A 27,872-nucleotide genomic window follows, 5' to 3' on the forward strand; every position below is an offset into this window, starting at 1 on the left:
TTTTACTGGTGTCACTGCATGTTGACTATTTTTTTTTTTTTTAAAGTTTGATAAAGAAAAACAAGATAAAGTGATATTTAATTATATATGTACAATTTGAATATATTATTTACCATGTTATTATAGGAGAAGAAAATAATATAAATTAAAAGAGTGAGTTTTCTTACATCGTAAGTGGTAAACTTAAAACTATAATCATAGCATCAATAACAGAATTCATAAGAAAAAAGAAAAACAATATAAAAGGTTAGTGTGGTAAATGGCAATGACCTAAATAAAGTTAGAGTTTTAGGACGAGCAAGTATCAGGTATGAAAGATTTTGTTTAACCTTTTTGCAACAGGCAATAATAAGTGCTAACAAAATTCCAACCAAAAAAGCTAAATATGTCATTCAGTGAATTTTACAATAAGATCTTTCATTGACTATTTTCTAAATACATAATCACTAAATTTTAAACTCCAAAATGTCATTCTAAGGGCTCAGCCATTTTCCGAATATAACAAGGACATTTTTCTTCAGAATAAAATTGTTCATTATTTTCACTCGCTCTTAACTATATACAAGCCTTTTAAAAATAAAAAACAATATTATATTTTATTTTCTCATCTCCTTATTATAAAATATAATCTTGAATACATTTTTTATACTTTTTTTTATTTTATAAAATATCTTATAGTTTCTAAAATGTATTAAATTATTTTTTCTTTATTTACTATTTTTAAAGATTGTGAGAACATGTGTTTTTCTCTATCATTTCTTAAAATTTCTTCAATTAAAATTTATTTTTTTTACTGATATTGATGTATTAGCTTTAATTTAAAGTAATATTTTTACCTTTTATGAAAATCTAATAATAAATAAGAAAGATAAAATTAATGAATTATGAATTTATTTTATAAATTTAACAAAATTAACTAACATAATTATTTATATTTATCCGTATGATTCAGTTAGAAATATCTTATAATAAAAATGAAAAAAGGAATAATAACTTTATAAAAAAAAAATAGTTGATCTTTCTGGATATTGCATTAAGACTCCCTCATAATTGAAGGTGTTAATCATTAATGAAAAAAAAATATAAATTAAAGGTGATACTCTTCTTCAACAGTATGAAATAATAGTGTGGAAGATGTTTGTGCAAGGCATTTTGATGCTAAAATTATTTAAAATTAATTTCAATAGAGTAATGATAGAGGAAATATATTGTTCTTTTCAAGAGGCATTGAATTTGAGATTATATAATGATATCCGTGTAATGTCGGTTGAATTATTTGTTTGTAAGTAGATTATGTCTCTCAATTATATAAAATTGATTTATAAAATGAAAATTATTTTTTTTATAAAATCAATTTGCGTCAATTTTTTTCCAACTTCTCTTTCGTCCCTCTATCTCTAGCTTTTTTTTTTTTTGACCGAAGAGGCATGATGAACAAAAGGATCTAAATTGATGTAATGCTAGTTGTCTTTCACTGTGACTCCAACCACTTGAAGCGAATCTCTTGTGTACAAATAGCATTTAATTAAAATATTTTAAAAATTAACTTGAGTTGTGATATTTTAGAAGAACATGCATCAACAACAACATAAAAACCTAAATTGAATTTTAAAATTTAAAGAAGTAGTTCTAGCGGTCGTTATCCTCAAATTTCCTTAAACACGTCTTTCATTTAGTTCGTCAAAACAATAAAACTTCCTTAAACCCTAGCCAACTTATCATGTTGAGTTGATGGATTCCACAGTCATCTACAAATGATTGAATCTTCTTACGTATGACAACATTAATTAAATTTCAAGTGAATAAAAGCTTTCTTAAGCATGGCAACATTAATTAAATTTTCGTATCATAAAAAAGAGGTATGGGGATGAATCTGGTTCGATTCGATTTAAAATACGAAAATATAAAAACCAAAATGTAAATTTCTATATTAACAATTATTAATTTTTCAACTTTTTTATTATTATTTACATTTCGTCAGTGGGGAATTTGAACATTGAGTTGAATTTGAATATACATTTGGCTTGTATATAGCCTTTCCTTCTCTATCTCTTTTCTTGTTGAGATTGAAAAATCTTACATAAACCCCACATTATTATTCCAATGATCTTGCTAGAAATCTTGGCAAAAATTTCACATACAAATCTATTCACGTGATTGCGTTTGTTCCACCAAGTTCCACACATGGAGCCTGACTCATTGGTTGCCGTCATGGATCAACTAAGAGGTCCATATCTTGTAGGCCATACCCCCAACAATAATGATCTCAAGTTAGTTTTAAGAACCCCCTTTGATAAGAATAAGAAATTTATTAACAACCAACGTATACTTTTTTCTTTTATATATCTCCCTTTCTTTTCTATTACCTTATTTATCATATTTTATTCTTTTCTCTTTCTCTTTTTCTTTTCTGTATATATCTCTCATTCTTTTTCTTTTGTTTATACTGTTAGAATTCAAGTGCGAAGCGAAGTCCCACATTAGTTAGAGTTGGACATGTCGAGTAATATATAAGTGAGAAAGACCCACCTACCTAATGCCTTAAGGTTTTAGGATATGTTGTGGTGTCAAGCTCACTTGTATGACTTACTCACTACCCATTGTGTGAAATGTTCCCCCGATGTTAAAAGACTCCCCAACATTTGGTATCCAGAGCGCAGGTTCGAAGGGTCGACTGCCATAGAAATTTATGGCTACTTCACTCACTTCGATCCCCACCAATCTTCCAATTCTCACGACGAAGAATTATGATAATTGGAAAATTCAAATAAGAGTGATCTTGAGGTTTCAAGGGGTATGGAACCTTGTTGAAGAAGGTTGCAAGTTGGCTGGTGCAGGTGGAACAGAAGTTCAAAAGGCTGCAGATAAGGAGATCGAAAGGAAAGATTGCAAGGCCCTGTACATCTTGCATCAAAGCGTCGATGCAGCAAATTTTGAAAAAATCTCGAAAGCAGAGACATCCAAGGAGGCCTGGGAGATTCTTGAAAGGGTTCACGGTGGTGCAACGAAGACCAAGAAGGTGAGGCTTCAAACGCTGCGACGTCAATACGAGCTTCTATCAATGGAAAGCAATGAGACAGTGGTTGACTACATCACTCGTGTTCAAACGATGGTGAACACGATGAAGGGCCTTGGAGAAAAGATGGCTGAGCTACAGGTGATTGAGAAGGTGCTACGCACACTACCCATGAAGTTTGATCACATAGTAGTGGAAATAGAAGAGTCAAAGAACCTTGAAGACATGAGTCTTGATGAGCTTCAAGGCTCTTTGGAGTCACACGAACTAAGGTTGATCGAAAGGGGAGAGGAGCGAAAGAATGAGCAAGCTCTCCAGGCACAGACTAACATAAATCCGACGTTCAAGAAGAAAACCAAGAACAAAGGAAAATGAAGGCAAGAAGTGAATAGTGAGGACGCGAACGAGGTTCAAGACAACAAGCATAAAGCTGCACCTCAGAAAGGGAAAGGACGTAATCCTGACATAAAAAAGGTAAAGTGTTACAATTGTAATAAGATGGGTCATATTGCCAAATATTGCAGGCACTATAATCCAAGAAGAGACGAAGCCCAAATGGCTCATGAGGAGGACAACGACTTAGAACAAGTTCTGTTAATGGCAACCACTGTCCAAGCAGAAGGCCTAGAAGATAACAGCTGGTATCTTGACACGGGATGCTCAACACACATGAAGGGAAGGAAGGACTGGTTCGCAAGCCTCGACGAATCAATTAAAAGCAAGGTGAAGTTCGCAGATGCTCGCGTTCTAACAGCAAAAGGGGTTGGAAAGATCATGGTAAAGAAGAAGAATGGCGACCAAGTTCTCATTACAGATGTCTTATTCGTCCCTAGAATGAAGAGCAATCTGTTAAGCCTAGGCCAATTACTGGAGAAAGGATACACCTCTAGATTGGAAAATAAGATGCTCAGGGTGTACGATAAGCAAAATCACTTGATACTGAAGTCACCCCTTACGAAGAACCGGACCTTCAAAGTAGAGATTGATGTAGTAGATCAAGAATGTCTTGCAGTTGCGGTAAAGAAGGAGGAATGGCTTTGGCATTACCGTCTTGGACACCTCAACTTCAGAGATTTACAGAACCTGAAATCCAAAGACATGGTGCGAGGCTTACCCCATATATCTCCACCCAATGAAGTGTGTAGTGATTGCATGTTGTCTAAACAGCCGAGGAGCTCCTTTCAACAACATGTTTCATCCAAAACTAAAGAAAGGCTACAAGTCGTCTACTCAGATGTTTGCGGTCCTATTCAAATTGAGTCCCTTGGAGGTAATAGATATTTCATCTCTTTCATAGACGACTTCTCCAGAAAGCTATGGGTATTTTTGATCAAAAGAAAAAGTGAAGTGTTAGAAGTGTTTCAAAAATTCAAAGCCATGGTGGAACGAAGTAGTGGCCAGTTGATCAAAGTATTGAGGACCGACGGTGGAGGTGAATATACGTCCAGAGAATTTGAGAGGTTTTGTGAAAAGGAAGGAATCGAGCATCAAGTTACGCCTCCATACACACCGCAACACAATGGAACTGTTGAAAGAAAGAACCGAACCATCATGAACATGGTACGTAGCATGTTAAAAGCGAAACAATTGCCTAAGTATTTGTGGGGGGAGGCTGTTTCAACCGCTGCTTACATTCTAAACAGATGCCCTTCGAAGAGGCTGGAGAGAGTTACTCCAGAAGAGGTTTGGTCGAACAACAAGCCAGACGTGAGCCACCTAAGAGTGTTTGGATCAATAGGTTACAAACACGTACCTGAACAATTGAGAAGAAAGCTAGACGACAAAGGTGAGAAGATGATACTGCTGGGATATCATCCAACAGGTGGATACAAGCTGTTCAATCCCATTAGCAAGCAAATTGTGGTGAGTAGGGACGTGATGTTTGATGAGTCAAAGGGATGGGACTCAGAGTCAAACAAGGATGAACAATATAGTCAGGTAATCATTGAGTCCATGGACGCCGAAACTAATGAAGATCAAAATGAAGAATCGGGAGGAGCATGTACGTCCAATGCTCTTAGAAGATCTCAAAGAGATACTCATATTCCAGGGAGACTCAAAGGTTTTGAAATGATTTCTGATGCCGATGTAAATGAAGACGGAGATATTGTTCACTTTGCTCTATTCTCTGAAACTGAACCAGTCACCTTTGAAGAAGCCATTTTGAACAGCAAATGGGTTGATGTGATGAAGGATGAGCTTCGATCCATTGAGAAGAACCAAGTGTGGGAACTAGTGACTCTTCCAAAGGCCAAGAGACCAATCAGTCTAAGGTGGGTCTTTAAGACCAAAACCGATCCCACAAGAAAGGTAGTGAAGCATAAACGAGGTTAGTGGTACGTGGCTTTCTTCAAAAACCTGACATCGACTATAAGGAAGTGTTTGCACCAGTGGCTCGGATTGAAACGATAAGAACCGTGGTCGCCATTGCCAATTCAAAAGGATGGGTCATGTATCAGTTGGACGTAAAATCCGCCTTTTTGAATGAACCTCTAAACGAAGAAGTTTATGTGTCACAGCCTCCTGGGTTCGAAATTAGAGAACAAGAAGCTAAGGTATACAAACTGAAGAGAGCTCTCTATGGACTCAAGCAAGCACCGAGAGCATGGAATCGAAGGATTGACGCATACATGTTGCAGCTTGGATTCATCAAATGCACCTGTGAATTTGGAGTATATGTTCGCCAAAAACAACACTTGGTCATAGTGTGTTTGTACGTGGATGATCTTCTAATTACAGGAAATCATATTGGAGATGTTGAGGTCATTAAGAGAGAATTGATGCATGAGTTTGAAACGACAGACCTATGAAAGTTGTCGTACTTCTTAGGATTTGAATTCGTAAAGGTAAAAGAAGGATTGGTGATGCATCAGAGGCGGTATGCAATGGAAGTGTTGAAAAGATTCAATATGCTGAACTGCAATCCAGCGTCTACTCCATCTGAGACCGGTTTGATTTTGGAGAAGGAAGGGACCGAAGAACCTGTTGATGAAACTGTGTATAAGAAAATTGTGGGATCTTTACGGTACCTTTGTCACACACGTCCAGACATAGAATTTTCTGTCGGAGTTGTGTCACGATTTATGCAGAATCCCAGGGCACCTCATCTTCTTGCTGCTAAACGGATCCTCAGGTACGTCAAAGGAACCATGTCAAGTGGTATCTTGTTCCCACAGAACAACACCACGACTGACGAAATTGAGGTTGCTGGGTTCACGGATGCAGACTGGGGGGCAGACAAGGATGATCGTAGGAGTACAACTGGTTTTGTATTCTTTGTTGAAGGAGGGCCTATCTCGTGGAGCTCGAAGAAGGAATCTGTGGTGGCTTTGTCCACTTGCGAAGCGGAGTATATAGTTGCTGCCATGTGTGCATGTCAGGCTGCATGGTTAGACAAACTGCTAATTGAGTTGAAGCAGAAGCGTGATGAAGGAGTGAAGTTGTTCATCGACAACAAGTCAGCGATAAGCCTGTCAAAGAACTCGGTAACTCACGGAAGAAGTAAGCATATTGAAACCAAGTTCCATTACTTGAGAGACAAAGTGAATGAAGGGAAGTTGGAGCTTGTGTACTGCAACACTCAGGATCAAGTGGCAGACGTATTCACCAAAGCTACGAAGGGAGAAAGGTTTCGAGTTTTAAGAGATAAGTTGAAAGTTCGTGATGTTGAGAAAATCTGAATTAAGAGGGAGTGTTGAAATGTAATTCAGAACCATATAAATAGACCCAAGACGTAATAAAGTCATATATACATGCAAACGTAATTTTTCCTCTCTCTGCACATTCACGTAATTACGTATTCTCTCTCTTTCTTGTTTGTACGTTCCAACATTTGGTATCAGAGCCGATGGTTCGACCAAGTGACTGGTGATCGGCTCAAACGAGTATTGGCTAGATCCAAGAGTGGGATCCTAAATGGAATTGGCAGGAGATCCAAGAGTAGGATCATCTCTTGTATTGAAAGTCTCCCTAGAGATGTGGAGGACGTGTGTCGTTGAAGTGCAACGATAGTGCAAGTAAGGCCACCATTGAATACTCGTGGACGAAAGAAAAAAGCTTTCGCTTGAGGAGGAGCGTGACCATGTGGAAGGGATTCACACTTGAGGGGGAGTGTTGGAATTCAAGTGTGAAGCGAAGTCTCACATTGGTTAGAGTAGGACATGTTGAGTAATATATAAGTGAGAAAGACCCACCTACCTAATGCCTTAAGGTTTTAGGATATGTTGTGGTGTCAAGCTCACTTGTATGACTTACTCACTACCCATTGTGTGAAATGTTCCCCCGATGTTAAAAGACTCCCCAACATCCCGATTTTGAGGTGTATGAATATCATTCTTTAAGTGGAGAAATGCTAGTAAAATTTTGCCCAACACCCGGTTTTTAATGCTACTACAAGCCGAAACTTATTAGAAGTTAAATATTTTGTATTTTTTTAAAATAAATTTTAGTTAGTATATAATATAGATAGAATATTAAAAAGAGTGTTGTTAGTATTCATTGAGTAATTAATATTTGATTCGTTCTCACAGTATTGATGAGGGTGTCACTTTAGCTAATTTTAATTAGACTTAAATATGTTTTTAATCTCTTAAATTTAGAGTAATTTTTTTTAGTTTCTTAATTATAAAATTATTGTTTTTAGTCTCTATAATTTTTAAAAATCTTGTTTTAATCCATCAAGTCATTAATAATATGCATGAAAGTGATAAATTAAGACAGTTATGCACTATTAATTAGATTTAATGTAATGTCTTCACTAAGACACCGATAGGTAAATTTTATTCGATAATATTTGACAAATTCCTAAATAAAATTTGACTATAAGAGCTGAACAAATATTTTTTTAAAATTAGAGGGATTAAAAATATTAATTTTAAATTTAAAAAATTAAAACCTTTTAAATATATACGACAACCACAAGCCAAATCCAAGTGTAGAAAGGACTCACGGAATCCACTTAAACTAATAAATTGGCAAAATCTTGTGCATGTTGCCAAATTCACTGAGTTAATGATTGAGAGGGGGAAATATTCATAAGATTGTTGTCGTTGTTTAATGAAAAGTGGAAGGGGTTGGATGCAATGCATCCATGTAATTAGGAGAAGAAGACAGTTTGAATGGGCCACAGCAAGATGAAAAGAGGATGGGGAACGTGGGCTTGTAACTTCTGGAAAATGATAAGACTTGAACCTTTTAAAGCCACTTTTGCTTCTCCACAACAACCCAATTTTTCTTGTATGACCACTTTTGACCCAGGTCTTCCTTTGTCAACTAGCATGCATGAATAAGGAGGAATAAAGACTTTAATGGTCCCATGATAGATGGCTATATCATACCTTCCCAATATTGATTTTAGATTTGGGGACATTATTTTAAGAGGAAGTACTTGAAGGGAGGGCTAGTAGTTAACCAGGGCAAGTTCAAGGACTCAACCACTATAGGATCACTATCAAGCTTTTGAAAATGTAAGTGGAATTTCAATTTTATAGACCACATTTATCTATTGTTAGGGACAATTCAATTTGAGTTGTATTGAAACAAATAAATTTGTATCAGTTGATTCACGTATTCTTTAATAAATATAATTGAAACTTGTTGATAGATATGAATATTATAAATGTTATAGATATATATTGAATAAATTAATTTTAATATTAATTTTAAATTTGGAGACATTATTTAGGAGGAAGTAGTTGAGGAGGACTAATAATTAACTAGGGCAAGTTCATGGACTCAAGCACTTAGTGATCACTATCAAGCTTTTGGAATGTAAGTGGAACTTGAAGGGTATGAGTATTATAGATATAAAGCGACCAAATTAGGCAAAATGAAAGCAGGGTTATACGTGCATGTATGGTATTGGAATATGGAAGATTCAAAAATCAAAAGAAAGGTGGTGACTCAAGAATTGAGACACTCACCCCATTTTGTCAATATCTTCTTCAAAGCTACATGTTAACCTCCCACTATTGCATTTATTTTGAAGCAATGTTAAGACGGCACTCCCTTCAGCTTCATTATCTGAATTTTATAATCACCCATATTCAGTTCATGTTCATAATTTCTTTCTCAACCTTGCTCACATCAACCCCCACTTTACACACCTCTAATTTTTACTCACAAAAATAATTATATAATATTTAATCATAAATTATTATTTATTATAAATTTGTTAACTTTTATAATAATAATTTTAAAGATTATGAGAAAAACAATTTTTGAGTAATTGAGCGTGTAAATTTTTTTAAGATAAAAGTGCATAATTATTAAATTCATAGATAAAACTTCTATTATTTGTATGAACTTTTACTATTTGCTTTGGCTACTTTTTCTTTTCCTTTGAAAAACATCTGCTGACACTTATTGCTTTTACTTTACTTTTACCCCCCATCAAACTAAACAATATATTGTGAATCCCTTTCCAGATTTGTTATTTTTCCTCCATGTCATTTTATTGATAATTTGTAATTCAAGCATTTGATGCTGTCACCAAGTTCAAATTTAGGTTAGGAGTATTTCAACACTTTCCTACTAGTGATTGGGTGGAGAGAGGTTAGGGTACTTAGAAGCATAAAAACCTAGGTTTAATCCTCACTGTGATCATTTTTGTAATTTTTCCTATTTTTACTAAAAAAAAAAGTTCAAATCCAGGTGTTAGCAAAATAGGTTGATCTCGCTCCGTCAAAATAGGAAAATCCTAGAAGGAAAAAAAAATTAAAAGGCCAATTTATACAAATCTAAAGAATAAAAATAAAATAAAATACTAAATCAAAGAATAAATAAAAAATAAATAAAAGTGAATGAGTGATAAAGACATGAATTGGAGTAAGAATAAGAATTAAATGATGGCGAAAATCGGATTAAAGTCTTTGCTAACTAATAATCATGAAAATAATAAGGTTATTAAATTGCATTTTTTGATTTTTTTATAATATTAAATTTATAAATCTGGCCTCTCAATTTTTATTTTTATAATTTTAATCTTTAATTTTATAAAATTCATAATTTAATTTTTTTTATTGTTATAATATTAGTAATTAAATAACACAACAATAAATATTTAATAATATTTAGACTTTTTTTTAATTTATAATTTTATCTCATAAAAGTGATGAGATAAAACTAATATATTTACGCAAACGTAAAAAAATATTACAATCCCACACAAAATTATAGGAAAATAAAAGGTGGGAAAAAAGAAAAAAGAAAGTCAAGCTTTTGTCATTGATTTTACAATATAAAATAACAAAATTGCAATCTCTTAGATGATTAATGAACTAATGAAGTCTTGAATGTGATTTTAATTTTATTTTATATCAATGTCTTAGACTTCACTTTAAACTAATCTGATTTTGTTGAAAAATAAGAAAAATATTGAATGTGACTATAATGTATTAATTAGATATAAAGATTATAATATTTCACGAGATATTAATATGGTATTCTTTATAACATTTTTTTACTATTTACTGAAAACTATTGAGACTAAAAACATATATGTCTCACAGTCTCACTCCTTTCACCAACCCATTCATTCATTTTCTTTGGGCCCGAAATCCATAGGAATTTTGAGGTATAATGCCAACAATAATTCTTTTAAAAGCTTCAATGAGGATTGGAAAAGAAAGTCATACTTGTAAAAGGCCCACGCGCTAGCTCCTTGCAAATAGTGGGTTTCGTGAGTGGAGATGGGCTTGCATTCACTGCTACAGCTCATTTATCTCAAGTATTTTTAATCATTTATAAAATATTTTATATTAAATTTAATTTTAAAAAAATAAAAATGATTAACTAAAAAGCTCACGAATAAATCTGTTTCGATTTAAATAATAGTCCCGAATTTAAATGTTGAGTATTTTTTTTAAAATAATATAGAGAGAAAAAAGAAACAGAAAAACAACAAAATTAACTATGATATCAAAAACTGTACTCCCGCAGTCTCAGCAAACGACTCCTGATTTTATACAGTCTAAATAAAAAATGTAAATATATCATTTTAATTTTTACGGTTTCATTATTTTTTTTTCCCACTTCTTTCACCTGATTTCTTTAGTTTAGGAGAGATTTTATTTGTTTATTTGTTGCGGATTCTACAAAATATTTATTCTTCTCACTCTTCCCAAACAATTAAATAACTTAATTTTCTCTCACTCTTCTTTATTAATTTACATTTAATTTTCACTTTACAAAATCATCTTAAACAAAAATACATTAACACGTTAACAAACAACAAACGATAAATCTGTTATTAATTTTTATCAAAATTGTTGATTATCTCAAATACGTGAACACCTTTTAGCAAAGTTCTATCACACACTTAATCAAAATGTGAACAAGCTTCAAAAAGAAATATATGTTGACACGTCACACCATGATCATCTCTATCAATGAACTATTTTATTATCCAAAGAATATCAAATATATATATTTGAAACACCCTCAAGTGAAAATAACTATTTTTTTTCTTAAGTGTTTTTGTTAAAGAAGGTTATTCAACCATGTAGTAAATCACTCCTCTTCCTTTTTCTGATACTGAGAAGTGGTAACAGAAGACAAAAAGTAACTTAGGAAACGTAGTAGTCAGTGGTTACCATGATTAAGAAGATTGGAGAAGGTACATTATTGTACTTCCAAACGGTTGCACAAAAAATCACACTCTTCCGATTTTCAGGTCCTTTCTGAGACCACTAATGACTAAACGCCATCAACCGAGGTTGTTGTCAAATTATGCAACCCACACATCTTTCGAAGCTTCATTCTACTGTACGGATTTTCTCCTTTCATTTCACATTCCAACTTCCATTATTTCAGATATATTTTTCTACCAATACATTACACTGGATTTAACTTTTTTTTTTACACCCTTATTAGCTGTCAGTTTTAATTTAATCATTGTAAAGTTGATAAATTTATCCATCATAACTATTTGTGATTAAAACAGTTTATAATTAAATGATCATTTAATTTTTACACATGACTATTAATTATTATATAATTTTTTAAATTAAATTAAATTGTTAATTAAAAAAATGAGTTAGTTTTTAAGTTGTTTTGTTGCATAAAAGTGAAAAGAAAGAAAATAAATATGAATATGTAAACCAATACAAATATCCCAAATAAAAAAGATGTACATCTTGTTATCTTTCTTTCCAAATTTCAACTTTTCTAAAAGGAAAATAGCGAGTCTTGCTAATCTTTTTTATCTTTCTTTTCTTCGTTGTTTGTTTCTATATGAAGGAAGAAAAACTTTTTTGATAAACCATTTATATTTTCTTTCATTCCATGCAAGGTGATCTTTAAAATGTTGATAAAAATTACTTCTTAAAAAGTATAAAGTTCAAACAAATAAAAAAAAGTAAAAAAAAAATACTTATTTTATTTTAAAAATAGATAAATTAAAGAAACATTCCCAAATTAGAGCTGTAACATTTTTGAAGTATTTTAAAAACAATTAAATGCGTAAACCAAACACTGGCAAGTGTTATTTTCATGTGTGATGTGACCCTACATTACTTTTTATACATTATTAAACAAAACACGGCACTTTGCAGATATCGCCAGGTGATCAAGATGATTCGCATGTTTAGACCTAAAAATAAAATAAAATCCATTACTATATAAGTGCGTTTGTGTCACTTTAATTAATTAAAAAATAGTTTCTGCGTGGACTGGCAGTCTCTTATCTGAAAAAAGGATGAATCTCAATTTTAAAATTTAAAGAGCTTTTAATTATAATTTATTGATACTGAGGTAGATGAAATTTTGTTATGAGAAAAGATTGGAGCCGAATAGAATGATGAAGCACAAAAGTTGGTTGGACCTTGGACGTGTTGTTTTAATTTTTAACCACAGAAATTGGGTCGTTTTGATGAGATACCATTTGCAATTATGATAGCGACCAACCTTGCAAGAGGTGAAGATATTTTTGCTTTCATTTCCACTTCCCTCTTCTACATACTTGTAAGCTTCCTCACTCAAATTATTCCACTCTCCATTTTCCAGGAATATGCATTTCTTGCTCTCTTGTCTTTACTTTTTTTTATTCCATTTTCCTGTATCCTCATGCCAAACACAGGGTTTTCTTATGACTTCCATGCTTAGGTAGTAAAATCAGCTTACTAGATCAGGAAAACACAAACTTGGGTTTTATTTCCATCACTGAAATGAGTAGTAGCAGTGGTAAGAAAAGGTTCATTCCTAGTAATCTGGAACAGGCTGCAGTGGAGTTGTTAAACCATCTTGTGAAGGTGAAGGAGAAGAAGGGGTGGGTTTCACTCTTCATTCCACTCATTTTGATTGCTTGGGCTATTCACACATGCCTCGTCTCTTTCTCCAATTGGCTTCTCCTTGCACTTGCTCTATGGGCATCTCTACAAGTAACCAATCCTTCTCTCTCTCCCTTCCTCCTTTTCAATTATTGTTTTGCATCTCTTGCTTGATTGCTGATCCTACCAAGGTTTTAGAAGACCGTGTTTTTGGAGTGATCATGACTGCAATTGCAGCTGCATTTGTTTGCCTTCCCGCAAAATTACGGCTTGCAACATAACAAATTTGAAACTTTGGATCCTACAAACTATAATATTCTTTTAAACTTTGTGTATTTTTCTCAATGTAAGGAAATTGGATGGACTTTTGCTTTTCTCCTTCTGTTCAAACTAGTTCTATTTCTCCCTTGCAGCACTGTGTCACATAAACTATCCCCTTCAAGTTGCTAAACCAAGCCTTTTAAATTTAATTTAAAATTATATCAAGTCAATAAGTTAGTAAGAACTAAGAAAGCCAGTATATAGCAGCAGTTAACATTACATTACTGTGTAAGCATAACCATGTACCGTGCATTGCTTGGGGCTTTGTTGAATTTGAATTTTGAAGAGTCATTGAAGCAATTAGTCTAATTCCGTGGGTTTCTTGAGAAAGAATATTCCTTGCACACAACAACCCCATGTAACCATGTTGATCTTTGCTGTGTTGGTACTTGCTAGTAATCACACGACTCCTTTTTAATTTGCAGTATGGGAATTACCAGCGCAAACTGCTTGAGGAGGACTTGAATAAGAAATGGAACCGGATCCTACTCAACACCTCGGTACCTTATTCATTCCAAATTTTCAATTCTCCCTTTTACATTCTCAATGACTAAGAGCCTGTTTCGACAGAGTTTAGAATGGGTCTTAAGTGCTTTTTCTATCAAAAATAAAAAGTATTTTTCAGTAAAGAAATTCTTAAAAATCCTTGTAAGCTTATACCCAAACATGCTCTAAGAGCTTTAAGAAGCTTACTTCAACGTTGTGTACTTGTAGCCCGTGACACCATTGGAACACTGTGAGTGGTTTAATCTTCTGTTGACACAAATTTGGTCCAACTACTTTAACCCAAAGCTCTCACGAAGGTTATCAGCCATAGTAGAGGTGAAGTTTCCCTCTCTTCTCAATTACTACATTGATGTCATTTTACACTTTTTATTCAACATTCAAATTTTGCAATTAGCATTCCCATGTTTAGGTGGGTTTGTTGGACTGCATATATTTTCTTCCAACCATTTCTTGATTTGATCATTTAGATAATTATATGCTTCGTTTAGATTTTGTGGCATATGAGTAAATTGCTTTTTAATATTCTTAAGATCCACAATTCTGCATATATAATTCTATTTTATTGGAGTTTGCACCTGTAATTCTGCATAGGGAATATTGTATTGGAGATCTACAATGCTACTATTGTATTGGAATTAATTTATTAACTTTTGTGTCTCAGAAACGATTAAAGCTCCGGAAACCAAGATTTATAGTAAGTAACAATCATTTTCATCTATGGAAAAGTTTCAACTTGGAAGATGTGTACTGAACTAAAATAATCCTTTCTGCAGGAAAAAGTTGAGGTGCAAGAGTTTTCACTTGGATCATGCCCTCCAAGTTTGGGTCTTCAAGGGATGCGATGGTCAACCTCTGGTGGTCAGGTTTTAGTTTGCATCATATTTCAGATATCACTTCTATACAGCTTTTTGTATATAAAAAAATTAAATAGATTCTTCTCAAAATCTTTTTCTCGTTCACGCGAGTTTACTCCTTGCATCACCACCACTACTTTCACTACGATCTTTGTTACTCATGGTATTTTTGCTGTCTTCTCGTTGCACCGCTTCTGTTGTGTGATATCTACTTTACCAACAACAGTAGGGGCCAATGGCATTTTCTCATATCTATCATTTGGAAAACGATGCTGAACAATATGTACAAGTAAAAGATTAAGTCATCATAGTTCTGGGATTCCGAGCCTAGATTTCATGTTTAACTTCGAACCTCCCTTATAACACGTCAGATTGTCTGAGAAGTTGATACTATAATTCTTTGAAAAATGCAACAGAGCAAAATGCCACATAAGTCACTATACCATATGTTGAATTCCTATTTTTATTACACTTGCTTTGCGAAGTTGTATTTGTTCTCCTCCTCCTTGTCCTCTTTCTTTGTTAATTTAAGGTATAGTTTATGTGATTCATGCTGTTCTATGACTATGAAATATTGATGTATTTTCACTTATCTTAGATTTTAACGCAGCATTCTGTTGGTATTTGATTTTGACAGCGAGTCCTGAAAATGGGTTTTGATTGGGACACGAGTGAAATGAGCATTTTGATGCTTGCTAAGCTTTCCGTTGGAACTGCCAGAATTGTGATTAACAGTCTTCATATCAAGGGTGATGTATGTAAAATAACGTCCTTTGTATTTATGCTATATAAAATGAAGTAGCAGATATGAAAATAAATTAAGTGGCTAGAATTGGTCATTTTTCTTTCCATAATCTAATTTTTTTTTACATTTTTTGGCAGCTTATGGTGACACCAATTCTAGATGGAAAAGCACTTCTGTATTCATTTTTATCGACACCTGAGGTGAGAATAGGAATTGCATTTGGAAGCGGAGCAAGCCAATCAGCCACTGAGTTGCCTGGCGTTTCTCCATGGCTGGTGTGTTTCATAGATTCTAATTTGTCAAAAGTTTTAGGAAAAGCTTATGTTCGTCATTTCTAGAGCAATTTGAAACAAGTGAATTAGGAACTGTAGTCTATGAAAATCTCATGGTTTGCCTCATGCTAATTGTCTTTTGAAAATTCTGTGAGAATATAAGTCTTTTTGAGTTTGTTTGGATACAAAATAACTTTTAACAAATAACAACTTCTTCATTAGAAAAGTTCCTTTATTTTCAACAGAGAAGCTTTCAGAAGCTCTTAAACTTATATCCAAACAGACCACTTTTATAATTTTATCTCTAAATTTTCACCAGTGTTGCCTGATGTTTCATGATGATTGAATTTGTAATACCTTTACCTTTTATGCAGGTTAAACTTTTTACTGATACCTTAGTTAAAACCATGGTGGAACCTAGGCGTCGTTGTTTCAGTTTGCCTGTGGTTAATTTGAGGAAAACTGCTGTTGGAGGCATTATATATGTGTCAGTGATTTCAGCAAACAAACTTTCTAGGAGTTACTTCAAGAGTAGCCCATCTTTGAGGCAACAAAATAGCACAATCAATGGATGTTCAGAAAATAACCTGGATGACAAGGACCTGCAGACGTTTGTAGAGGTAGAAGTGGAGGAATTGACAAGGAGGACGGGTCTGAGCCATGGTTCAACTCCAATGTGGGATACAACATTTAATATGGTTTTACATGATAATACAGGAATTGTTCGCTTCAATCTTTATGAGTGTCCCTCTAGTGGTGTCAAGTGTGACCATCTAGCAAGTTGTGAAATCAAGGTACTGTCATATATGTTCTCCTTTTTGACATCACACTGACTGTCAATAAATATATATATTTTTTAACTAGCCCTTTATTTTAATCTCTTTGTGGTAACTGCTTATCTTCTACTATTCTATGCTAACTTTGTTTTGGCTTTAAGATGAGGCATGTTGAAGATGATTCTACAATAATGTGGGCAATAGGACCTGATTCTAGTATAATAGCAAAGCATGCAAAGTTTTGTGGAGATGAAGTTGAAATTGTTGTTCCGTTTGAGGGGACCAACACAGCAGAGGTACAATACTTATGACCCATGAAATAATTAGTTCCTTTTCTTCTGTCATACTCTCTTTGCTTTATGACAGAGCAATTTGTTTTTCTTACACTATTAGCGTTTGGTTTTCATCTAATCAGAGCTTACAATGCCATTCTTCTTTCCTAATAAAAGTATAAGTGCTGTATAAGTACTAAGAAACAAAATTGTTTTATCTTTTCTGAATGACAATAAAACTATTTGAATAGTTATCTTAACTCTTAAAATCGATTTTTTAGTTAAAGGTGAAGATTGTAGTAAAAGAGTGGCAGTTTTCTGATGGTTCGCATAGCTTGAACAACCTCCGTGCTAATTCTCAGCAATCACTTATTGGATCATCAAGTCTTCTGTCAAAAACTGGAAGGAAACTTAAGATAACTGTTGTAGAAGCAAAGGATCTCGTTGCAAAAGACAAAGCTGGAAAAATTGATCCATACGTTAAATTGCAATACGGAAAGGTTAGTGACACTGGTTTTCTATTGAATACTTCGTCATTATATAAACCGTGGTCAATGTAAGTTCATATATCTAATTCTGTTGTTGATAATCTTTTCAGGTTATCAAGAGAACACAGGTTGCTCCTCCTCCTTCTCCTCCAAATCCTGTCTGGAATCAATCATTTGAATTTGATGAGAGTGGTGGTGATGAATACCTAAATGTAAAATGCTTCAGTGAAGAAATTTTTGGTGATGAAAATATTGGTAGTGCAAATGTAAATTTGGAAGGACTTGAGGATGGGTCAATCAAGGATGTATGGATCCCTCTTGAAGGAGTGAGTTCTGGTGAATTAAGACTTAAAATTGAAGTAGTTAGAGGGGACGACCAAGAAGGATCAAGGGTATGCTTCGTCAACTGGAAATTAGTGATTCTTTTAAACATATTAAAAATAAAAAGATTTACTAAGCTAATACCTGGTCTAGAAAAAATGTACACAAAATTATGTGATCACATGCACTAATCCTTTGATATACACAGGGTTCAGTCAGTGGTTGGATAGAACTTGTTGTGATTGAAGCAAGGGATCTTATTGCTGCTGATCTTCGAGGGACAAGTGATCCTTACGTGAGGGTAAACTATGGAAACCAGAAGAAAAGGACAAAGGTTAGAATTAGAGTACTCCGCATCGTTTCTTTTGCATTAATTCTGGCACAGTAATGGTTTTAAATTGTCATGATTTCTTGTGTCTTTCATGTTTTCCTCGGCATTTGCACGTTGTTAATATTTCACTCTAGGAAAACTTGATTGCTCACTAGGTTTCATGTTTTCCTCGGCATTTGCACGTTGTTAATATTTCACTCTAGGAAAACTTGATTACTCACTAGGTGTGTATGGGCATTCTGGTAGGTTATACACAAAACTCTCAACCCTCGTTGGAACCAGACCTTAGAGTTCCTTGACAATGGAAACCCCTTGATACTACATGTTAAGGACCACAATGCTTTACTACCCACATCAAGTATAGGTGAATGTGTCGTGGAATATCAAAGGTTGCCTCCAAACCAGATGTCTGACAAGTGGATACCTCTCCAAGGAGTGAAAAGTGGTGAGATCCACATCCAAATTACAAGAAAAGTTCCAGAGGTGCAAACAAGACGTATTCTAGATTCTGAATCTTCTTCGTTAAGTAAATCACACCAAATTCCTACCCAGGTGAGAGAATCCTGCATGTCAAAAAAATGCTTATTTTGTATTCAACATGTGAAAGGCAATGCATATTGAATATTGATATCATTTTCACAATTCTTTATCCATATTCAATTAGTAGAAATTGTTGGAAGGTCCACATTATCTGTCCCAATTTTTAGAGTGCAGATTATATATCTATTTGACAACTTCACTTAAATGACAATTAGTTTTAAAATGAAATTTAACATAATATCAAAGCCTTTTAGTCCATCTTGGTAAATCGACTTTTTTGGTAGGCCCGTTTGTTTGGCAAACATTATATATATATATATATATATATATTAATTAGACAACTTTATTTAATGTCAATTGGTTTTAAGATAGAATCTAACATAAATGTGTGTTTGATTTTCATTTCTTTCAATCTTTTCCATCTATGATATCCTACATATTTGCTTTATTGAAGGACTTTGAGCTGGATTAAGAATTTTTGTTGGTTGTTCTATATGATATTGCTTAGGGGAATGAATTTATGTTCATTTGAATTGAAAAAATCTATTCATTCAATTGTTGTGTGGATTGTGGTTATTCTCATTTTCATTTTACAGTTATGCTAACAAACTGTTAAAATTGAACACTTTATCAGATGAGAGAGATGGTGAAGAAGTTTAGATCATTAATAGAGGATGGAAATCTTGAAGGACTGTCTACAACTTTGAGTGAGTTAGAAAGTCTAGAGGATACACAGGAAGGGTATATACAACAGTTGGAGACCGAGCAAATGCTGCTTCTGAGCAAAATAAATGAACTGGGTCAGGAGATCATCAATTCTTCTTCCGTCAGTAGTAGTCCTTATCAAAGTGGAAATTGAGTATTGACCCTTGTCAGCATCATCTACCTAACGTTATTAGTATTTGATACTTTGATTTTCCCATGCAAAAATATTGCTTATGGGAATCACCAGGAACAGAATTTGTACATGCTTATCCAATTATTATTGTGTAGTTGCCCCGAACAGCGCAACGGTACATGTTTAATTGATCAATAAATTGCAATAGTTTTTTTTATATGTCTCTTTAGGTTGCTTAAATTAGAAAACATAAATTGTGAATTCATGAGTTCCATTTCTTGTAATACATTTCAGTTCACCCCTTCTTATTCTCTTATATCATCTCCCTTTTGGTGGGGAAAAAAATAGAGGAAAGTAAAGGGATTTTTATATTTTTGTTTATTTAATTAAAAAAAATTAAAAGGAAGGGGATGAAAAGTTATCCAATTATAAATTGTTTTATTAAAATATCTTGGTATAGTTCCACTGAGTGTGCGAATGGTGTTCATGTATCTATCTATCTCTATTTTGAGGATTCGGATTAGGTGCAATTACGTGCAGTTTAATAAATTTCTATTACACAATTTATCTAACGATTTACATTCTGTCACATCATTTCTTTTATATTAAAAGTAAAATTTCACATTTTGTATTCAATCAAAGATGGAAACGTTTCGGTAGATTCTCTTATGTAAACTCACAAAAAAATCTATAAAAAAAACTAATTTAATTATAAAATAAATAATTCAAATTATATTTATAAAATAAAAAATAAGAAAAAATTATAAAGATTAAAATTATAAGATTCTAATAATACTATAAAACATTAAAAAGAAAAGAATTAATAAATAATAGAAATAAAAAATTATTATAATATAAAAATTCAAAAATTTAAGATAAATGACAAAAATATACTTAAAAAATTATTAAAATCAAACTATTTAAATATATAATAACATTATTACAAAGAAAATTAAAACATATAAAATAAAAATAAAATTTCTATCACACAATTTATCCAACCTTTCACATTCAGTCGCATCATTTCTTTTATATTAAAAGTAAAATGAAAAATTCTATGGTACTCATATTATTTGAGAGAGTACCGATACAGTTGTAATTATAATTTTATTTTATATTTTATATTTTTAATAATTTATTTAAATAATATTAATGATATTTTATTCTTTTATTTTTAAAATTATTTAATCATTTTATTTTTAATTTATATGTTTTAATTTTATTTGTAATAACATTACTATATATTTAAATAGTTTAATTTTAATAATATTTTAAGTATATTTTTGTCTTTTCACTTTAAATTGTTGAATTTCTATATTGTAGTTTTAATAGTTTTTTTTATATTATTTATTAATTATTTTATTTTTTAATATTTAGGCTTTAGGATTTATTTATATAATATTTATGATATTTTATTCTTTCATTTTTTAAATTATTTAGTCATTTTATTTTTATTTTATATATTTTAATTTTCTTTGTAATAATATTATTATATATTTAAATAGTTTGATTTTAATTATTTTTTAAGTATATTTTTGTCTTTTTACCTTAAATTTTTAAATTTCTATATTATAATAATTTTTATTTCTATTATTTATTAATTTTTTTCTTTTTTAATGTTTTATAATATTATTAAAATCTTATAATTTTAATCTCTATAATTTTGTCTTACTTTTAATTTTATAAATATAATTTGAATTATTTATTTTATAATTAAATTAATTTTTTTAGAATTTTTATGAGTTTATAGAAGAGAATGTACTAAAATTTGTCTATCTTTGATTTGTGAAATTTTATTTTTAATATAAAAAAAATAATGTGACAAAATGTGAATAATTGAATAAATTATGTAATAAAAATTTATTAAACTGTACACAAGTGCACTAAAACGTATCTGCACCTAATCCAATCCCTATTTTGATTCCCTGGAATCCATAAGGAAAAGAGAAAATGAAAGAAGGGAGGAAGCAACAGTGAACTGAAAATGCGATTGAGCATCACAAGTGCCTTACAGTCATCACTCCCACTCGCGTCACCCTCTTCTCTCAGAATCCGCATTCGCATTCGCATTCGCATTCGCGCTCTCACCTCCTCTTCTCTCCCAACCACCCACGACCACCAAGACTTGTTCCACCCTCTCCCTCTTCCCACTCCCCGCCACGTCGACAGAGCCCCCAACGCCATCGAGAAAATCGCCCTCCGCTTGCGCAACTTAGGGTTAGCCTCCGCCGATCACTCTGATGCCAACGACGATTTCCTGAACCGCGAATGGCTTCGCCCCGACCACGCGCTTTTGCCCTGGGACAAGGAACAACAGGAGCAAGAGGAACGTCAGCCAAAGAAGAAGAAGAAGGTTAATGCGGCCACAGTGGCGGAGGAGGAGGACCTGCGTCGGTTGCGAACGCTTGGAATGCGCCTTAAGGAGAAGGTCAATGTCCCCAAAGCTGGACTCACACCGTCCGTGCTCCACAAAATTCACCATCGCTGGAGAAACTGCGAGTTGGTGAGGCTCAAGTTTCACGAGCTTCTTGCTCAGAACATGAAGCTGGCTCATCAAATTGTCGAGGTTCGTTATCAGTATAGTGTGTGCTTAGTTAACATTTGCAAATTTTATTTTGATTAAAATTGATATCCAAGTATTTTTTTTATTATTTTTATTCCAAAAACAAGTTAGTAGTAAAATTCAAATATTCCATATAAAAAACATGGTGATTTGTGCACACCTTTTTTTCTCATAAAATATTTTGTCTAACACAAGATCAATTTTAGACGCAGATTCAATCCTCCAATATTGAACCGAATGTGAACATTTACCTATAATCATGTTTACTGATATTTTAATATAAATCTAAACACGCACATAGTGTTGATGTTGGTAATGATATAATCGTGTTTTGTCTTGAGTGTTGAAGAAGTTGTCTGGACTGAGTTGTTGTAGCATTCTGCAGCATAGAACGGGAGGGTTGGTTATATGGAGGTCGGGAAGTGTTATGTGGGTGTACCGTGGGAGGAATTACCAAGGGCTGGCGCAACTGAGTATAAAGGAAGGTGGTGATCAAATTTCTGTGCCGGCAGATGGTGATGCCACATCATCATTGCTGGAAAAGAGTGCGGTAGTTATGTGGAAGGGGGAGAACATGACGCCAGAGGAAGTGGAGTTCAACAGGATGCTTGATGACTTTGGTCCTCGTTATGTTGAATGGTGGGGTACTGGAATACTTCCTGTTGATGCCGATTTGTTTCCCCCAACAGTTCCTGGTTACAAGACACCTCTTAGGCTTCTTCCTGCTGGAATGCGTCCACGGTTGACCAATGATGAACTGACAAATATGCGGAAGCTTGCTAAATCTCTTCCTTGTCACTTTGCCTTGGGTAATATTTATCTACTGCTCTATTTTGTCAAATTGGTTTTCCTTTCACTGATTTGAACCTTGTGCTTGTCTTTATGAAGGGAGAAATCGAAATCTTCAAGGCCTGGCATCTGCTATTCTTAGACTTTGGGAGAAAAGTTTAGTTGCGAAGATTGGTGTCAAGCGAGGCATTGTGAATACAAACAATGAACTAATGGCTCTGGAGCTGAAGGTTTGTGCCCTGTAATTTCCTGTTTGGTTCTAGTTGTTTGTGCAATCGAGCATGTGTAAGGTTGAATGCTTATGGACGAAGTACTGACTTTTGAGTTAAAAATTCATAATAGGCTGCAGAGCTGTTAAAATCAAAAAGGGTGAATGATTGAATGGATTATTAGAATTAATAGTGCATTTAACATATCAGAGGCCCCCTTAAGTCTTCAACACAATTGCGGTGCACAGAAAATTTTGTTTTTGTTATAATTTAAGTACCCTTTGAAGTTGTTGGCTATAGTTTAAGTAAATTTATAATTTGTTTATGATTGTAGTTAGTTTTCCTTTCATCAAGTTTTTCTGCTAGAAAATAAAAATATAAAGAGTAATAGAAAAGAATTGATATACTTCATGAACCAATATGTTTTCTCCAATTGTGCTCAAAACATCATTCACTTGGTAGTGTTGGTCTATTTTTATGTTATCGTACAAATGAAATATTATATTGAAGATACCAATCCAATTTCTTGCATTGAATCTATGTGTTGTAAATGCCAAGTTTTATTTGCATAGTCAAATAGTGCATTCTTTTGTTGTCAACTCTTTAATTTCCAAGAAGAGAGAAAAACAGTAGTTGTGTTGATTTGAATACCAGGAAACTGGTTTGTTTTTCTTTCATGGTGCAGAAATTAACAGGAGGTACCTTACTGCTAAGGAATAAGTATTACATTGTAATATATCGCGGGAAGGACTTTGTTCCAACCAGTGTGGCCGCAGTTATTGCTGAAAGACAGGAATTGACAAAACAGGTGCAGGATGTCGAGGAGAAAGCCCGGTGCAAAGCTCTTGATGTAGCTCCATTAGGGGAAGGTGAATTGACAGCACAAGCAGGATCATTGGCTGAGTTCTATGAGGCTCAGGCATGCTGGGGAAGGGATATATCTGCAGAAGAACGGGAGAGGATGATGCAAGAGGTTGCCAAAGCTAATAATGCTAAGCTTGTCAAAAAAATTGAACGCAAACTAGCTGTTGTAAGTATCTACTTGTTTTGTGAAGGTTATATGCTTGGGAAAGTAATTGGGTTGTATTGAGAGTACCTTTCTTGTTGCCTGTTGGAATCAATCCGGAATAGCTTGCTTCATACTTTCACTGGGAAGAGGCTTGTTATGTGTGCATAATTAGTCTGCAAATTGCTGTTAGATTGTTGCTGTGTCGTGATAAGTGGAACTGTTGAGAATTGAGAGGTCATTATCTTCTTGGGCTCTGATCTCAATGCAAGATCTTGACTTGGTAGAGTTATATACTGTGACCTTTTTTCAGGTTTCCAAACAATTAGGATGTTATGTTTTAGTCTTTTAGGGGCTATTGTTTAGTGGTGAAAGCTTTGATATTGCTAGGAACTTTCAATAACTTGAGCAGAAAAAAGCATTTAACAACCCTGTGATCTGTAAAGTTTGGCTTGACATCAAGTGCCTTTTGAATCTTAGAAATATGGCAACTTCATTGTGTATATTAATCCTTAGTAAAACTCAGCATCTGATATATTAATGGAGCTATGCCAAGACCAGAGGCAATAAAAAGGGCCCAAATAAGCATTGATAGGACTTAGGAGGTAGGCCTCGGGTTGGAATTTAACTTATCATTTTCCTTAGTTGGTACCGGGGTACCTGCTTGTCTGCTTGCAGTTTTATAAAGTTAAATTTGGATTTTTAACTTATCTGAATTTTAAAGCCTGAATCAGCTGACTATGTCTTATGTCAACTCTACATGCTTATACAGCAAATTAGCCGGATAAAAGAAGATATTTATAACTCTTGTATTTTTTAGTTTTAATTTGCTTTATTTATATTTAAAAGAAAATTCTAAATGCATGAACAGGCCCAGACCAAAAGGCTTAGAGCAGAACAGCTATTAGCTAAACTAGAAGCCTCATTGGTTCTAGCTGGTCCTGATCATGACAAGGAAACAATCACAGATGAAGAACGCATTATGTTCCATTCAGTTGGTTTAAGAATGAAGGCATACTTGCCACTTGGTGGGTGATGTTCAGCTGTATAAGTTTGTATATTGCAATGATGCAGTTCTAACAACTTTTTATGATAATCTGCAGGTATACGTGGTGTTTTTGATGGTGTCATTGAGAATATGCATTTGCATTGGAAACATCGAGAACTTGTTAAATTAATAACAAAACAAAAGACCCTTGCTTTTGTTGAAGACACGGCTAGGCTACTTGAATACGAGAGTGGTGGAATACTTGTAGCAATAGATAAAGTTCCTAAAGGATTTTCTCTTATTTACTATCGTGGAAAGAATTATAGGCGACCTATGACTCTGAGGCCTAGAAACCTTCTAACAAAGGCAAGGGCATTGCAGCGTTCAATAGCCATGCAACGGCATGAGGTTCCAATTTTTTATATGAAAACTACAAATCTATTTTTCTTTTTGTGTATATGTGGTGTCACATTTGATATTGTATGACTCGTGCAGGCTCTGAGTCAGCATATAACTGAACTGGGGAAAAAAATAGAAGAAATGAAAAAAGAACTTGTAAGTATTGACTTATCATAATTTCTATAGTTGTATTTACCTAAAATGGTTAGTTGGTCGCATATCCAGTAAATTGAAGAGAGTGGGACAAGGACAACTCGGCCCCTCCGTGTCTCATTTTGCATGTTATGTTCTGGATTACAGAATCTTCGGTCAATCATATTGATTTAAACCTTTCAGCCTTCTTTGCTTAGACCGACTGACTGACATTATGTCAACTGTCGAGTGTTATTTTCTTGAGCTTGTGTAAATTTTCAATTACAGACATCTTATTTTACGGTCAGCGAAGCTCTAACCCTACATTTATGGGAATAGTTTTGTGATTCTTTTTCTTTTTTAAATTAAAAGCAGTATTGAATCCAGTATATTATTATCCACATCTTTCTAACCCTGTCTCTATTTGTTAAAATTTTCTCTAGTTTGTGTGTACATTCATAATTACAAAGTTGTCCATTCATGCATCGCAAACTGTGTCATATTTTAAGCTTTTTAAGTAGTTCAAATGTGATGCAGTACTGCCTCTTTTGTAGTTATTCAACATGTGGATTTGACCTTTGCTGAAATCATCAACTAACACCATTTTTTTTGAATGGTTAATATTTTTATTTATTATATGCTCTGTCTTGCCTTTTTCCTATTGTTAGCATTTAAATATTTCTAGAATTTCAGTGTGCTCATGTATATGTGATTATTATATTTACCGTTGACATAGTGACCCATCAGCATCAGGTTTAAGGTCTGTATAACAATTCATCTTAATTTAAATTATCCATAGGGTTTGTCTCAAAATTTGGGGCCTGAAGATCGAGGGAATGTAGAGGACCATAACGAAATAGACCATATATCAGAATTCACCCACGTAAGATACCCCTTGTCTCTCCTTGATCTATTATGGAAAAGTTATCAAATAATTTGTAATTTTCATTTTAATATGAAAATTAATAACACCTGCATATAATATTTCCTCGTAATTGTAATTAAGTTTCTTATGAAAGATTTAGATACTGTGGGATCTTATATGCAAAATCCCTAGTGTGAGATTCTTATAACGTCAATTTTTATTATCATACAAAAAAGAGGGTAAGGATGAGAAGGATTGACGAAAACAAACTAAAATAATAAAAAAATGGGTTTTAATCACAGTGATAATTAATCATCTACTGGCGGTTGTTTTGCAGAGTGAAGTTGAATACTCTTATGGAGATGACAATGATAGTGATTTCAGTGACAAGGAATACAGCGATTCTAATGACGAGGATTGTGAATTTTAAAACTTTAAAAATGAGATTCCTACAAAGACAGGTTGACATTTTGCAATAAAGTTCCTGGATGACATCCACCATTGCCTGCAGCCAGCTAGGTATCAACTTTATTATTGATCACTTGTAGGTTCATAACTTGTTTTCATATACTGAATTTTTTAAAAGAATTATCTTCTCAAATTTTCTTAATCAGATGAGGTATTTTTTTCTTTTATAAAGCCAACAGCATTATAAGAAGTTGAACCCTTGAGTGTGTTCTATTTATCAGTAATTTTCCCTACATCTGGGGTTATCAAGAGGCAAGTTTACTGATAGCAGTTTGAACGGATCTTCTGCTTGCGCATAGGAGTTGAAACTCAGGAGTCTTATTTGTTAAAAGTTCTGGAATTTGAGATATGCCTACAATACCTTTCTGATGTTAGTTTTCTTCCTCCCCCAATATATAACCAGGGGTCCAAATGAGCTTATTATATTTTTGTAAATTATTCAGGTTCATCTTATTAAATGTAATATCGATCTGTGTATTTTCTCTTAGTTCCATGTGATTTGTAACTCGACACATATAAAATGTATATCCAAACATACATTACATATACCACCAAAGGCTAATAGCTGTCTTACAACACGTAGACCTAATTTTGCTATCATTTCTTCAGGAACATATTAATTTGCTGATCAGTGTAAATGGTTAAATCCGAAAGATATAATAATGCTTATAAAAATTACCGTGGAAATATATGAAACATGCATTAGACTCGGTATTAATAGTTTCGTTAAATGACATCGTGGATTAATATAACAAACAAAAAATACATATATATTAGAAACTTGATGATAATTTTCCTTCATGAACTAATATAAGATATTATTATTATGATGTTTAATTTATGTGTCTAATAATTCAGGTTTTAGGAAATTTTTTATGTTTTGAATTTTCAAGATATTGTTTGGATA

At 33.3% G+C, this 27,872-nt stretch overlaps 2 protein-coding genes across 8 annotated transcripts; both read left to right on the top strand.

Annotated features, from left to right (window-relative positions):
• Positions 1 to 12,740: 12,740 nt before the first annotated feature.
• On the top strand, positions 12,741 to 19,763 carry LOC109803570 (uncharacterized). 4 transcript variants are annotated; one of them, XM_020365196.3, is made up of 15 exons: positions 12,741 to 12,929; positions 13,118 to 13,392; positions 14,028 to 14,102; positions 14,317 to 14,424; positions 14,771 to 14,803; positions 14,883 to 14,972; positions 15,601 to 15,717; positions 15,846 to 15,983; positions 16,355 to 16,774; positions 16,918 to 17,052; positions 17,310 to 17,528; positions 17,627 to 17,908; positions 18,046 to 18,171; positions 18,415 to 18,720; positions 19,343 to 19,763. In XM_020365196.3, exons 1-15 carry the CDS (start codon positions 12,905 to 12,907, stop codon positions 19,565 to 19,567), a joined length of 2,574 nt encoding a protein of 857 aa, XP_020220785.1. In that variant the 5' UTR covers positions 12,741 to 12,904; the 3' UTR covers positions 19,568 to 19,763. The 4 variants fall into 4 exon arrangements, with proteins under 4 accessions (XP_020220785.1, XP_020220786.1, XP_020220788.1 ...); XM_020365197.3 differs by having other exon boundaries at positions 12,742 to 12,976; positions 13,231 to 13,392; XM_020365199.3 differs by having other exon boundaries at positions 12,753 to 12,976.
• Positions 19,764 to 21,451: 1,688 nt separating this feature from the next.
• Positions 21,452 to 27,513, top strand: LOC109804017 (CRM-domain containing factor CFM3, chloroplastic/mitochondrial). 4 transcript variants are annotated; one of them, XM_083069013.1, is made up of 10 exons: positions 21,452 to 22,112; positions 22,459 to 22,918; positions 22,998 to 23,128; positions 23,793 to 24,137; positions 24,985 to 25,141; positions 25,217 to 25,509; positions 25,597 to 25,656; positions 26,432 to 26,515; positions 26,835 to 27,016; positions 27,112 to 27,513. In XM_083069013.1, the coding sequence occupies exons 1-9, from the start codon at positions 21,531 to 21,533 to the stop codon at positions 26,925 to 26,927; spliced, it is 2,205 nt and encodes a 734-aa protein (XP_082925139.1). In that variant the 5' UTR covers positions 21,452 to 21,530; the 3' UTR covers positions 26,928 to 27,016; positions 27,112 to 27,513. The 4 variants fall into 4 exon arrangements, with proteins under 4 accessions (XP_082925139.1, XP_082925138.1, XP_082925137.1 ...); XM_083069012.1 differs by having other exon boundaries at positions 27,138 to 27,513; XM_083069011.1 differs by having other exon boundaries at positions 27,187 to 27,513.
• The last annotated feature ends 359 nt before the right edge of the window (positions 27,514 to 27,872 follow it).

Source organism: Cajanus cajan, chromosome 2 (assembly GCF_000230855.2).
Source record: "Cajanus cajan strain Asha chromosome 2, NIPB_CcT2T_4, whole genome shotgun sequence".
Classification (NCBI taxonomy): domain Eukaryota; kingdom Viridiplantae; phylum Streptophyta; class Magnoliopsida; order Fabales; family Fabaceae; genus Cajanus; species Cajanus cajan.